This window comes from Heterocephalus glaber, unplaced genomic scaffold (genome assembly GCF_053883595.1).
Source record: "Heterocephalus glaber isolate CG9 unplaced genomic scaffold, H.glaber_assembly_v1.0 deba00001481, whole genome shotgun sequence".
Classification (NCBI taxonomy): domain Eukaryota; kingdom Metazoa; phylum Chordata; class Mammalia; order Rodentia; family Bathyergidae; genus Heterocephalus; species Heterocephalus glaber.
In genome coordinates, this window is record NW_028258317.1 from 1564404 (window position 1) to 1579920 (window position 15517).

The following is a 15517-nucleotide window of genomic DNA, read 5'->3' on the forward strand; positions in this document are numbered from 1 at the left end:
TTCCAGAAGCTGGGGATTTAGCTCAGTGGTTCCGGCACCTGCCTTGCAAGTGCAAGGTCCCGAGTTTGATCCCCGGTACAAAAAAAGAAAAAGAAAAAGAAAAAAAGAAAGCTTCCAGAACAAAAATACAGATTTCAAGACTAGAGGGAGGGGAGACTGAGATGGTTTGCGTTTGGAATAACTCATCCTAAATCCACGGAATGGAGTTCTCTGGATTTGTGCTAAAGTAGCAAAGGACTGGTCGGAATCAATAGCTCAATCTGCATGTGCTGCACTGTTTTCTAACCAGCCCAGAGTACCTGTGTTATCAATGTGTAAGAACCTGAAGGACTCCCCGCAGCCCATTGGTTGTGCCCTCTAGTTCAAACATCTTCCAGATCCGGGTATGGGCAAAGCCTTCTTCTCCAGTCCCACCTCACCGCAAACACAACACCATGTCTCATTGCTGGGGGGCTCCAGCATTCCGAGGCAGTCCCCCAGTTCAGAAAAGCTGGGAAGAAATATACAAGGAGACAAGCCGTTTTCCTTGCCATTCTCATTTAACACAACAGGAAATGGCAAACCATGACAGCATGCACCTGGATTAAGCATGCATTCAGACCAAGACAGACAAGTTGAAAAGTACCTCGGAAGTCACCTTGCAAGACAGTAACTTAGAGGTGTACTGGCAGAGAGGGAAAAGACCAGGGTTAGTACATGGCAGACACGCTCACAGAACACCCCCAGCTGGGAACCAGCCCTGCGCAGGGGTGAGCAGGAGGAGAAGGCTCCACAGGAGACCCTTACACATTCACGCCAAGACTTGCTTCATCTGATATTCATTTACAAGTCTGTATCTCTTAGAGCAAGTAGACACCCTGTTATTCATTAATAAAAATATCAGATAAGCCATACTTTGTTAATTCAAGATGTTGCTTTCATTTTCTGCACTTTGAATTAACAAGAGTCCTTCCCCTCTGCATACTACCAGCTGCCCGCAGCAAGATTCTTGGCAGCCTTTTGGGATTTACTGAACTCTCCAAACAAACAGCTTTTTTTCTTTCTGTGGGCCTCTCTGAAACTTAAAGCAGTCTTGCAGTCCATTGTGCCTTTAAAGGAAGACTTTAATCATAGGCAAGAGTTGGCTTGAACACCAGGTTTGTGGAGGCAGACGTTCTAAACCTGACCTAAGGATGCCCTGCTCGGGGTGGCCACACAGACTCCCATGTCGAAACCTGGCAGCCTGACAAAGTTTCCAGGAGTGGGATGGTCTCTTGATGATCATTTAGTATTAGTTCCTGTAGAAAACCAGGTCTGCCACAGTAAAGGACAGAAGAACATGGCCTGATAATGGGAAACTAAACAGCAGGTCCAAAGTGGGTGGCTGCCTCCAGATCTATTACTAACAACTTCACATTCAGACTGCTTAGGATGGTTGGGCACTGCTTGGTTATGGGCACTTGTCACAGGCTCATTAGGCAGCTCACACATCTGTGATCATCAACTACTTCTTCTGCAGCACTTAAAATGTACAGTTGTGTAGTGATCAGGCTAATAGCTGGGGGATGATGAGTTTGGGGTGCTCCTCTCCTTTGCACCTTCCCTATGGTGTGAGAACCCAAGAGAGAACTGGAACCTCAAAGCATCACTGATTGTGGCTGAGCTTTCTAAAGAGCCTGGGGAGGACAGGGGCATTAGGGGGCAGATGCCTTCATTTACCCACACAGTGAGATGTCCCAGGTCTCAATGCACGTCCTCATCCCAAGGGAATGTGAGCTAGGGATTCTTAGAGAAGCACTAAGTGCCAGCCCCCAGCTTTGACACAAGCCAGGTGACTGCTGAGCTTTGTCTTCTGAAGACAGGCAAAGGGGAATGAAAGACCTCTAGGTCATTAGGTGTTAGAAATAGGGAGGGCCAGGGATTTAGCCCAGTGGTTCCATCGCCTGCCTTGCAAGCGCAAGGACCCAAGTTCGATCCCCAGTACCAAACAAAAAAAAAAGAAAGAAAGAAATAGGGGAGAGGAGATGAAGAAGGGGAGAAGAGGAGAGAGAGGGAGGGAGGGAGATGGAGAGAGAGAGAGAGAGATACTGAGAGTAGAACCTATGCTAGAAGGGAAGAAGGGGCTGAGCACCCAGGAGACTGTGATTTGAACTCAGGCCAGCATCCCTTCAACTGAGGAAGGGGAAGCAACCTACCATATTTAAAAGCATCACTGACATGGTGACCCATCTAAGGCTCCGGTCAGGTTGGGGGAACTACTGTCCAGAAGAATAGTGTGTACCTAAACACAAGCATGCAACTCATAATGGACTAATGAATCAGTTTCCTATAGGGCTTCTTGGTGTCTTCAGGAAAACAATCCAAGCAGTCCATCATTTGGCTACTCTCTAGTCCAGATGTCTTCTAGGTCTAGCGTGGGCAAGGTCTTCTCCAGCTCTAGCTTCAAGGCAATTCTTTTTCAGGACACCGAAAAGACCTATAGGAAATTATGACTCACCAGCCTGCTACAAGTTGCATGACTGACCAGAGATCCCATTAGACCCAGATAAAAGGCATTTCCATGTAAAGTAACATTTCTAAATAAGAAAAACCCACAGTAAAGGTAGGATTACTGTGTCTGGGCAGTGCACATAAGCACCAGGTTAGAGGGATGAATGGTGCTCTAGCCCAGTGCCCCTTTCCACTTGCCAGCTGTGAGGCTGGTGCAGGGCTGCATCCTCCCAGAGAACAAAGGTGCCTTTTCCTAATTCATACAGAGGCTCTCTAAAGGCTGGTAATTAGCCCTTGACAGGGGTGGAGAAAGAAACTCTCCTTTCTCAAAACTTGGCCAAGAACTCCATTAATAAGTGGGCAGGAGCCTTAAGCAGGGAGGTACTCGGTGATCATGCAGAACAAGGAACCAGGTCCAGGGGAGAGAAAACTTTGATCACTGAAGGGATCACCTTGCTCAAGTTCAGAGCTGGTAATAAGTATGGCGGGGGTGGGTGGGTGTGACTTTTTGAAAAATATTCCTTTTCCTTGACCTTTTTTCACCGACTGTAACACGAGCAGAACATCCACAGGTAGCTTAATATCATCGATGTAGTGATTCCTGGGTAGATATTCCAAGAGACTTGTGGCTTCATTTTCTATCTGTCATTTGCTAAGCCCTTCAGTAACCACCTTGTCTCCAGCAGGAGAGAAAGACAGCTTAGGATGTGGCAAAGACCACCAAATGCTGCACAGCTCCCCTCATATCAGGATTTCATGAGCCAGGGGCCTTCTGGTCTGGCTTGCATATGGCTTTTCATAAAGTGGGAACACTGCAGAGAGCAGGACCCTGAGCTGTGGACAGCACTCCAAAGACCGTCAGTGGTTGGATGTAGTTTGGTTGTGGGGCGCTGAAGCTGATTTGATGGTAAGGATCAATTTTTCTCAGTTCTTTTGGCACAAGTTTCTCAGCAAAACCAAGCATGGCTTTACATGGGATCTTTCCCTTCTTTCGTCGTGCAGACTCATGAATATCACTGTCTAACGCATCACTCTATTTACACATCCCAACTATCTGTTGTTTTACTCTTCCTTCTCCTTGGGAAGCACAGCAAAAAAGAATTCTTTCCATTCAACTTATAAGACTTGTGCTTTCCACAGGCAAGGGTTCTGATTCTGGGGAAGAACCCACAGGTCACAGGTGTGGTTTCTAATCGCCGAAAAGTCCTGCCAAAGTGCTGCCTAGGGGCTCACTGGGAGGAGTGGTGGCCTGTGAGGTGTCAGAGCTGACACTGTGTGATGCAGGGGACCAGCACGGCCCGTGTGATGCTCTCAGAGAGGCTGGAGAATCTAAGAAGCCACATGATGCTCTGAGGTAGTGTATGTGAATGCAGCCAGGAGAGCACAATTACTTTACTTTTAGCACAATTACCTTTAGCTTCTAGGGATAGGGAACAAATCTTTTGTATAAGGGAAAATTAAAGAAAAACAGAGAAGAGGCCACTGAAAAGCTAGGGGTAAAAAGAAAGTTTGTTCATCCCTACAGGTAAACTTCAACACATTTCCTGGCGATTGACACGGATACAACAGAAAAGATCCCCTGTGTTAGAAAGACTCGGGGACAAGCTACCAGGGGGCTCTGAAATCAAGTCTGGATGACGATCGTAGAATTGCTTTAGAAGTCACTGAGTATATTTTTTGAGGTTTGGGTCTCTTAAAAAAGGAGGTAGTGTGGGCCGGGGATTTAGCTCAGTGGTTCTGGCGCCTGTCACGCAAGCGCAAGGTCCGACGATCACCAGGACCAAAAACAAACAAAAAAAAGGAGATAGTGGATTTAGTAGGATGACTGAATAGTTTTTGTCCGAGTCCTAAGAACTTATTTATTTATTTTCCAGTAGTGCGGATTGAACCCAGGGGCTTCACAGTGAGCTACTTCCCCAGTCCTTTCTTCATGTTTTATTTTGAGGCAGTGTCTCACTAAGTCACTAGGTTACCCAGCCTGGGCTTGAACTTGGTCATCTTCCTGCCTCAGCCTCCCAGAGAGCTGGGATTACATGTGTATGCCTCCTAAGAGTTTTCAACAACAAACTTGATTCTATTTACTGTAATGTCAGTAACAGTTCAAAACCCTTGGCCTTAAATCCAAGACCTGGAGATAGTAACAGCTTGATTATTAGTAGGTTTCTACCTTATCTACAATGCTGATTGTTTCAGACAAACTAGAGACAGGAAGTTATCTCTTCATGGTTATTTAAATACTGACTCCACATAGCTTCATTAACCCAAAGGGGAAATCCAACCTGGCTGACATCTGCTTAGTGGGCAGCCTGAGTATCAGAGTCTAGATGTGCAAGGCTTCCAGTCCTCTGCCCATGAAATGACTAAGAGCTGGCTCTTTTCTTCTGTGTGCTGTATTTTTTCCCTCATATCTGCATTCCACCATGAAAGGCACACACAAGAGACACAGAGTGTGCTTAGGATACATTTAAAGGGTCATTCCTTAGGGGTTCGGCTTGTTCCTTCCCCTCCATGCCAAAATGGGAAGGATCCACTTGGCTACTTTCCAGCAAAGCTGGTAATGCATCTGTGAGAGAAAAGAAAAAATACGCTCAAAGCACTGCACTTCAGAATGGCCACAGGCAACCAAACGTACCTAAAGGTGAGCTCTATACCAAAACTGAGCCTGCAAAGCTAAAGTGACTCAGTGATTAGGAAACGTCCTGCAGCTCAGGAAGCAGCTGCTGGCACCCTACCATTGATGCCCAGAGGAAATAAATGTCTATGGTAGCCAAAGAGCGCCAGGCTCCATTCCACTATGAAATACACAGAACCAACCAGAATCCCTCCAGGCTCACATGGCAGCCACACCAGTGCTCTCTGCAGGCTGGGATAAATGCAGGGACAGCTGGGAAACGCCCAGTGAGCTGGCAGACTGCTCTTTACGTGCTTGCTTTCTTCTTTTCTTTACTACCACAGATTTTGAAAGCAAATTGCTGTGTCTGGTTTCTATTCTAAATCTGCTGCTTATCCAGCCAGTAAGTCAGCATGATCCTACTATGAAGTGTTCGAGTTTCAGGAGACCAGAGAGTTTATCAACCAAACTAGGAAACATTCAAGAATGAAAGGGGACGCTATTCATAATTACACCAGGACAACAGGCCTAAACAAAGACCTGTCCTGGATAGATGGGACAGTTTCCCAGTCCAACCTATTTGTGCCCTGAGTGTAACTGGAGGAGGGACTGATTATTTCATGAATGCTATAAGACTGGTGCCAGAGGCTCTAGGGTGTTGGCAGGAAACCCTGAGGCTGATCTCAGATTCCTGGGACCATGTAGAGTAACTCTGAAGTCTCTTACTGGACAAGGAAACCACGGAGCAGATGACTGCCTTCCTCCTTCATGTGAACGCCACATGCAAAGTTCTGGGGTCTAGGGGTAGCCCTGTGGCTTCTAAGTGTCATTTCAGATGACTCCTTCCTGCCAAACTACACACACTGGGCTTGGAAACAGGCCAAAACACACTTTGCCTTTTGAGCACTGTGTAACATTTGTAAAGATCACCACAGAGTAGATTTTGAAGGAGCAGCATTTCATGGTTCTCTCTCTAGAGACATAAATTCTCTACAGAGCAAGTCAAGCAGCTCCCTAGTGCCTGAGGAAGCTTCCAGAGTGGCTTTCCTTGTATGAGGTCTTTCTATGCACCAAACGTCCTATGTACCAGCTTTGCCAGTGGGCTTCAGCTCTACTAGGCTCACTGCATGGTCAACATTGTTGAGAAACAGGGCAGAAAACCAAACCCGATGCCAGGTACATTAAGTCACACATTTGAACATTGGTTTTGAACTCATGATGCCAGCCAGACAACTGTATACACATCCATCCCTGAACTGGAATACCACTAGCCATACAGACAGTCACCTTCAGAGGATTGAAAGGAAAGGAGGAAAAACTTACACTACTATCATCCATTCTCTCGCGCCTTTTAGATTTGTGTGTCTCATAGTCTTCCATGAGGGTCTGCATCAGATTCTTGGGCCGCTGGGTTCCGGCAGCCTCTTCAGGGGCTAAGTCAGGCTGCAAGCTGGGGCCTTCGGTTGTGGGGGATGGAGGAGGTTTGATTTTCTCTATTTTCCCTGAAACAACACGAAGAGAACACCCTTTCTAAGCTTGTCTGCTCATGACTGCTTTTGTAAAGAAGAGAAAACTGACATGGGGAGGGGGAGGAAGCAACTTCTGACATCGAAAGTGGTTCCAGAATGATGAGTAAGCTCGGACTATTTTATTACAGGAAACAAAGCCCTTAAGGGCAATCTAGCCAACCAACAAAGACCTCAAAGACACGGGTTCCAAAAAGTCAGTTAGATCAAACTGGCCTGGCAGCCACTTTGGACACATGCATCAGACAGACAGTGGCTCTGGTTGTCTTGGAGACATGTATTCTATCATCCATCAGAGCATTCAACTGTCAGAAGAGGTGGTGCCTGGGAGCCTTACAGACCCACTTCTTACAGACAAGGCAACCCGAGGTTCTGCAAAGAGAAGTCTGTGCTGATCAGATGTCACCAGAGCCAGGGGTGGTAGGTGGCCTTCCCAGCCTCCTCCGTCCTCTGTCACAGGTGGCCCCTGTCAGCTGACCTGCCTAGGCTTTCTGCATGGACAACACCTTTGAATAAGAATGAGGCTTGTTTTTCCCTGGTCACCCAGTCTTACATGCACCAGCTCCATTCATTTTCCTTACCTGTTGGAGTCCTGATGGCATCTGAGTTTGAGGTCTCCCCAGACCTTAAGAAACAAATACCAACAAAGGCAGTAGAAAGGTGTGTTCCAGATGTGGAATGGTGTGAGTTTAGCTCTTGAGGTACCCTTTGGGAATTCTTAGGATGAGGAGATGAAGCCAGTGGTTAATTAGACAATGGTGAGGGGATTCTGGGCACGATCACTAAGACCACCTTCATCCTTCGCTTTTGGGAAATGCCTGACTCTGGCTTCAGGCCCATCAAGAGGTGGGTTGTAGCACCACAGAGAACTAAACGCACCTCTGAGAAAGTGCAGTAGGAATGATTTTTCTAAGTACACCCTCTGTGGGTGACATAGCTGGAATCTGCAATAAGCAATGCAGGGAAAACATACAAAATAAATGGATCCATTCAAGTTCTGAAGTTTAGACACTGGCAGGAAGGTTACAGTTTCACTTGACCCCTTTAGGTCCCAAACTGAAGGAGACTCACATTTCTTGTCTTATATTCCAGACTGCTCACTTGGCCTCTGCCCGACACAGCAGGAATCACAACAGAAGTCTGGAGCTAGTACTTCTGTATGGATGGTGATAACCAGCTAGAAAGCCTGGTTTTTAATTCCTGCTCTTCTATTAACTAGCAGTAGATCATCATTTAATATGTCATTTTAGTCTTGGGCTGATCAATTATATTCTCCAAGCTTTAACTTCCATAGGGGTTTTGGTAAGAGTTGTCTTTGTGTTTGAATATTTTGCTATTCTTTTTTTGAGACAAAGTCTCACTGTATAGTTCAAGCTGGTCTTGAACTCACTATGTAGTCCATCTTGGCCTTGAACTTATGGTGATCCTCCTACTTTAGCCACCCGAGTGCTGGGATTACAGATGTACACCATACCTGGTGAATATTTTGCTATTCTATCAAATATATTGGGCAAGAAAATCAACCTTTTTGAGTTTAAAGAAAAATGGGGGAAGTATGACCACCACATTTGGGGATTAGGTAGAAAGTAATTTTTAATATACAGAGGGTCCTCCATTTCACAACCACAATTACATTAAAAACTTAGTGAAACTCATTCCTTTGATGTGTATAACCCCTAATAGTGAGATAGTAAATACTCTGAAATCTCCAAATTCACTAGAAATGGTTTCTATTTTTATATGATCCAAAGAGAAAACAGAGTATATGGTTTCCATTTTTATCATGGAAATTAGGGAAGGGTATAATGGCCCCATAAACATTATAAACATCACCTAGAGTTAGCATTTTTTTCCTAAGTGAAAGCAAATATTTTATCTAAATCAGTTGTCAAATCACGATTTATCCAAATGAACACAATGCAACACTGTTCTTAAAAGAAGGGGCACAAATATGACCGAGACAATCCGGTATCAGAACACCATTTGTAAAGGGGCCTTGACAGAGTAAGCATTAAACAAGCATCCTTGCTCCTCTTTCCTTCCTCCCTCCCTCCCACATCCCTTCCTCCCTTCTTTCTTCAGACTTACTGAATTTTTAAAAACAATCCCAGACCTAAGGTCATTTCACTTTCACATTCTTAGTGTGCACCTCTAAAAATCATAACTGACTTTTAATTTGAAGGCTTGAGAAACAGTAATGCCACGATCAGGCAAACTTGGGAGGCAGCTTGCTGGGGGGTTGAGTCTGCTTTTCAGCGGCCAAACAACACCGGTCAAGTTACTTACTGTGTTTATGTGTGAAATGGGTATGACAACAGAGACACCTGCCTGAATGCAGTTGCTATAAACACTAAGTTTAATTGCCTTGATTACTGTAGCTTTAGAGGAAGTCTTAAAATTAGGTATTAAATGTCTTCCAACACTGTTTTTTTCTTTTTACTTTTCAAGTCCTTTGTACTCCTACATAACTTTTAAATTTCAATATCCAATTCTTCATTTATAGCAAGTATACATAGACCTGAACTTTTGTATAAACCTTGTGTTTTCTAATCTTGCTAAATTCCAATACAAGTTCTAGGGGTTCCTAGAGATTTCTTAGTATTTTCTCTGCAGATGATCATTTCATCTACATATAAAGATTTTACTCCCACCTTCCCAATCCTATGCTGTTTCTTTTTATTGCCAGACTATTTTGGTTTGGGCCTATGTTTCAAAGTTTAATGGACAGATGAAGAGTAGGCATATCTGCCCTGTTCCCCACCTTAAGGAGAAAGTACTGTATCTTCTCCATTCATATAAGGTGCTTTTGCTGGAAGTATGGAGTACATGTCTTTAATCTGTTGAGAAGGTTTTGTTCTACTTCTAGTCTCCTGATAGCTTTTACCATGAACAGCTGTAGAATTTAGTCCAATACTTTTTCTCCAACTAGTGACAGGATCATATGGCTTTTTCCTTTCCTCTGTTAAAATGATGACTTCTGGGGGTGGATCTTCCAATGCTGAACCAACACTGCCATCCCTATAATAAAACCACTTTCTACATACTGCCAGATCTGACTTCTAATAGTCTGTTTTGGTAAACAAATTTTTATCTATGTTCATATTTTTTTCCTCTACTATCTTTTTCCAGTTTTAGGATTAGCACAATGTTGATTTCCTAAAATGAGGGGAGAAGTGTTCCTTCTTTTTTCTGCTTTAAATGTTTGATATAATTTATCAGTTAAAATGTATATGAGCTTGTTGTAGGTTTTCAAGCTAGGAATATACTTTCTTTAACAGGTACTATTCAAATTTTACATTTCCTCCAGAGTCAGTTTCATTAATTTGTGTTCCAAGATACTTCTTAGAAGTTGTCAAACTTATTTCAAAAAAGATTTTTGTAATATGCTTTCTATATCATTTTAAATTCTGTAAAATCTGTGATAATGTTTTCTAGATCTTGATATTATAATTTTAAAAATGTATAATTGATATCACGTAATAGGAAGAAAAGGTTTAAAGGAGTAGGGGAAATGGAAGGGGTAGGAGAAAGGAAAAAAGGGAAAAGAAAAAATATGAGAAAAGGAAAAAAATGGAAACAAAGTCTTTGCAAATAGGGAAGGGTGGAGGGGGTGAAGGGAGGGCAGGGGAAGGGAGAAAAATAAGAACCAAGAGACTCATGTAATGGTACAAGATCCCAATGATGAATGTAACTGTATTTTATACCTAAAATGTACCAATAAACTTAATGGGAAAAAATAAATATAAACACTAAGTTAAACATATAGAAAATTAATTTTTTTTTTAGACAAGGTCTCACTATATAGTTTAGGATGGCCTTGAGCTCACTATGTTGCCCAGGCTGGCCTCAAATTCATCACAATCCCCCGCCTCAGGCTCCCAAATGCTGGAATTACAGCATTTAGAACTAAATTTAATATTTAGAACAGAAAGCATCCAATGTGTCTATCTACTCTTTAATTGGAATCTCAAAGAATAATCTGGCTAGGGGGTCAAAATAAGCAATAACTCCCTGTGAGTCATTTTTGCAACACTTCAAAGAGCAGAAATAGACAGCGAGTTGCCCAGCTGATTATCATCATTTTCCATTCGACCTCTCAAGTGTCTAGATCATCTCCTCTCAGTGACTCTTCCAGAAAGCAGAGTCTAACTGCCCTGCTTCTAGCTTCCACAGCACTGGGCTTCACAGTACTGTACGTTTCTATGAAAGCCATTTCCGCAGGCTGATGTATCTGGTTATGAGAGGACCTATCTTCTCAGTTAAATGGTAAAATCACCTGATGACAGGCACTATTCCATCTTTCAAGGACTCTCCTTATTTTATGTGGGTGTAAACCCTTTAGGGTAGGGTCTTGGTCATGATGGTCACTGCTGGAACCCGAGGCCAGAGGCAGAAGTTGGTGTGTGTTGGGGAAACCAGTTATTGCATTACACAATATACACAGTGAATGCTTGGGGACTGGGACAGAATTGCCCACAGAGGATCTGGAGAAAGAGTTCAAATGCCTTCGCCAAAGCACATGAAATAAAACATCCTACGGCTACAAAACCACAGACTCAATGGCTTTGAAGTGGTAATATGGTATTTCATTAGTAGCTTTCCTGTCATTTAATCCTTACAATGACCTTGTGACATTTAGGGTGGATGTATGACACCTGAAAATGGCTTAGACATGTAGGCTCAGATGCTAATTCCATCCCAAGTTACATTTGATAGTAACCAGAATTAGACAAACCCGGTGTTGATTATGGCTAAATTATATGTTGGGATATATGATGAAAGAGTGTTGTAACAAGCAAGAAAAGTTACTAGAAGAAGTGGTCAGGCATTAAAAATTAAAGACATTTTTTTGCTAGACAGGGCCTCATTCACGATCCTGCCTTGGCTTCCAGAGTGCTGAGTATTACAGGGATGCACCACTGTACCCAGCTCTTATGCTTATTCCTTATTCTGGCAAAGCAAAACCCATTCCTTAAGCAAGTGTAAACAGTGACAGCCACCAGAGGTCATAGGAAGAAAGACTGGAGCAGCTGCCTCCAAAGAGAAGGTGGCTTTAAGGCTTTGAGAGAAGCAGCTTCAGGTAACCAAGTTCATGTCAGAGCAGATATCACAGGCACTGTGCCTCATCCTGGACATCTGACCACCAGTCTGGTTAGTATCAGGGGAAGCTAGCTTACCCAGGGCCCTCTGCTGGGCTCTGTAATCTCACATGTCCTGGCTTATAGTTTAAACTATGTGCTCCAACGTAGGAATTACACAGACACCCAAAAAGCTGGAGTAGGATCTGATTCTCACCCGATACCTTCCTCTGCCGAGGTTCTGAGCTTGCCATCCATGGTCCCTTCACTTCAGACAGTGAGAGACCCCTGTGTTCCTCCCCCAGCAGTGGACACTGCAGGCGCCACCACTGTTAGGGTCTCAGAGATCAGTACAGGAATGCGACGCCAATGGCCCACTCCAGAGGTCTGGGAGCTCAATCAGACTTGTCTATGGCCCCGTATGCCTGTGAAATTTCTTTGGCCTAGAAGACATTCCCTGTTAGAACCCTCAGGCAGTGGCAGTTGTTTTTAGTGCTTATTTTCCTTTGCTCTGGTGTGCATATCATGCAGCAATTCCACAATAACAGCAGGTTCCACTGCTGCTTTCCCCCAGCAAACATAGCTCTCATATTGGCTCACTCACTTGGTGAATAATTCTATAGCTGATGATACCAGCCAGACAGTACCCTCCGTTTTCAATGATTAACATCATGTCCTCTGGTTTCTCCCCTGGACTGAACACTTTACAGAAGGGCTCTCTTAAGGAACACCGGTCACTGTCCCTGGGAAACAACATGAGCAGACCATGCAGTGTAGATCTCAGGGCAGCCCTGCATCGGCTTAGGCTGAAAGCCTCATTTACGATGCAAAGAGCAGGAGAAATGTGACCTCTACAACAGCCATACAAAACCACAGAACAAAAACCATTGTGGAAGATCCAAAACATTTCTGAGTTTGTTCCATAAACGTGATTTTGTTCAAGCTATTCTGTCCAACTTTAGACCTAAGGTTTTGAAGGTATTTGAGGGTACATAGCTTTACTTGGCTGGGTTAATTCCAAAGCAGTGTTTTCAAAATTGTGTCCTATTATCTTAGCTATGTGAGATCGCTCACCATGTTGCAAACAAAGGAAAAGACATCGTACAAAAAAGACATTGTACAAAGACATTGGGAGATACAATTTCAAGAGGAGAGAGAGAGAGAGAAATCCATATCCAGAATAATCCTGATTTTTGTGCTAATATGACTATGAATCTCTAATGCAAGAATAGAAGTGCAGCATTTCTCAAATTTATTTAACCAGAGAACCTCACTTCATGGAATTCCTATTACTATCTCAAGGAAAACAGTTTGGGAAACACTGCTGTCTAATGTATATTGGCTAACCAGTTCCCAGGTCTTTTGGCACAAGTTCAGCTGATAATTAAGTATCAACACAAAGTTTATGTACAAGAAATTTTACCATAGCATTTAAAAAATAAGTACACCAAGATATTTGCTGAGAGGAAAATGGTGGCATTAAGTTATCTCTCATTCAGATGATAGAAATTTTTTAGCCATTACAAATTATGTTTCAGACTCTGAAATTTAGAGGACTAATTAAAGTAACAGGAAAATATTCAAAAGAAATTAAGAGAAGAACCAAATCACAAAAGCAGATATATTGTGGCCGTTTAAGAGTGCAGGCTCCAGAGCCAGACTGCATGGGTTCAAGTCTTGGTTCACCACTTACTAGTTCTGGGAACCATGTGTGGCACGTGGTAAAACTTTAACCAGTATCAGATGAACAGTACTGTGGTCAGCAGAATAATGGTGTCCCCAAGGATGTTCCATTCCTATTCCCCACAACCTGTGACTATGTTGACTTACATGGCAAAAAGGACTTTGTGGATGATTAACTTTAGGTACTTGAGGTGGAAAGAATATCGTGTGCATTCTCTACTTGAGTCTGATGCAATTGCAGAAGTGAAGGAGGAGAGAGTCACAAACACAGAGAGATCTGAAGATGCTATACAGCTCACTTTGGAGATGGAGGAAGGGGTCATTGGCCATGGAGTGTAGGCAGCATGCTGAATGGAAAAGGGAAGAAAGTGAACACCTTGATTTTAGCCTTGTCTGAGTCTGCTCAGGCTGCCATGCAACCAGCATACCACAGACCGTGTGGCTTGAGCAGCACTTATTTCCTCACAAGGTGATGTTCCAGATCAAAGTGTCACGTTTGGATTCTAGTGAGAGGTCTTTTCCTGGCTTGCAAACAGCTGCCTTCTCAGTGTCCTCCCGTGGTGGGCAGAGAGACCAAGCTCTCTGGTGTCTCTTCTTTCAAGGGCACTAATCCTATCGTGAGGACTCCATCCTCATACTTCATCTGAACCTAATTACCTCCCAAAGGCCAACTTCCAATACCATCACACTAGAGTTTCAACATGTGAATTTGGAGGGGACACAATTCAGTCCATGTCAGACACATTTCTGACTTCCGCCTTCTAAAACTATAAGACAATAAATACAAGTATAAATCCAATATGTCCTCCCATGGACACCTGTCCATGAGGATAAACCAGAAAGGTAGGTTGATATCTCTGGCTGAGTAGGACGAGGAGTCACTTTTATTTTTATTTTCCAAGTTTTTCCTATAATCAGTATGAATTAATTTCAAAATATAAAACAAACTCAAATTTTTAAAAATTTAAATATAAATAGCCCATACTGAGAAAAGGGGATAAACCTGATTGGTTTATTTATATATTGGTATGTCTACAGGGCTCTTCACCTTCCCAGGCAGCACATACTCAGGGAGCTCAGACATTTAAAAAAAAAATCTCTGCTTATCTCACAACAGTGATACCCACAAGAGCAGACTAAGGAGCAGGGGAGATGGCAGATTTCATTCCAAAATAGCCACTGCCATCTCTCACCATGAATGGAAAAGAAAATCTGGAAGCATGAATTTGTGTTTCCTGTTTATCAGAAATAACTAAACCACCTTCTGGTCTGGAGAAAGCCATGCCATGCCTTGGCTGAGTTCAGGGAGATTTTCCAAGCAAGATGGGCTTCCCTTGGGCATATTTGTTAGGCTGTTCTGACGGGGCAGAGAAAAGAATCTGCAGTTCCTCCCACCCAAAGAAACCTGAGAGGGCTGCCTGTACTCAGAACACTGCTGCTGTCATGCCCGGCAGCCCAAATCCTCCTTCTGTAGGGACAGGTCTTACTTCCAAAAGGCCAATAGTGTGAATCCCAAAAGTTTAGATTTTTTTTTTTTTTTGGTGGAAATCAAAAGTTTAGATTTGGGTGATTATTGTACTCCATATACATGGATTCTGAGGCCTTCACTCAATGGTCTTTTGTTTCTCCATTTCTCAAAGAAAGAGAAAAAGCCATCACCCACTCTTATTTAAAAACTAAAGCAAACTGAACAAAAACACCCACCAGATGACATGCCTTGGCCCAGGCCTCCTGCAATGACCTCCTTTCTTTACACAGCACTGTGGGGAGCTTGCATATATCTAAAGTGATTCACAAGTCCCCAGAAAGTAAGGAGTTCACTTGTGTTTTCAATCGCCTTTCCTGTCTGTCAAAGGGAGCATCCCACTTGTCAGCCCCAGAATGCACCCACTTGTGACCCCTACACCACGAGCTGCTCCCTTATTCTTTCATTGCTTCTTTTGAAGGCTCCAGGGTGAAAGAATGTGAAGTGAATCTTGAGATCATAAACCTAGCTCAGGAATGAGCAACACCCCTGCCCAGTGAAGCAAATCTGAGAAATTGCCAACCTTGACAAGTTAGCGTGGAGATTTTTGCTGCTGGTTTGTTTTTGGAGCCAGGGTCTCACTGAGTTGCCCAGGCTGGCTTCACACTGGTGACCCTCCTACCTC

At 43.5% G+C, this 15517-nt stretch overlaps 1 protein-coding gene across 12 annotated transcripts in view; it reads right to left on the reverse strand.

Annotated features, from left to right (window-relative positions):
* Palm2akap2 (PALM2 and AKAP2 fusion) overlaps positions 1-15517 on the reverse strand; it is a 504788-nt gene that overhangs the window by 7888 nt on the left and 481383 nt on the right. For 8 of the 12 annotated variants that reach the window (XM_087183576.1, XM_004848142.4, XM_087183577.1 and 5 more), the window contains 2 exons: positions 6404-6582; positions 626-664 (listed from right to left, as the gene is read on the reverse strand). The exons of 1 other annotated variant lie outside the window; for it this stretch is intronic. In XM_087183576.1, coding sequence (XP_087039702.1) covers positions 626-664; positions 6404-6582 — 218 coding nt within the window. The remainder of the gene's footprint in view (positions 1-625; positions 665-6403; positions 6583-15517) is intronic. 3 more of the 12 variants (XM_087183573.1, XM_087183578.1, XM_087183582.1) reach the window with 1 other exon arrangement.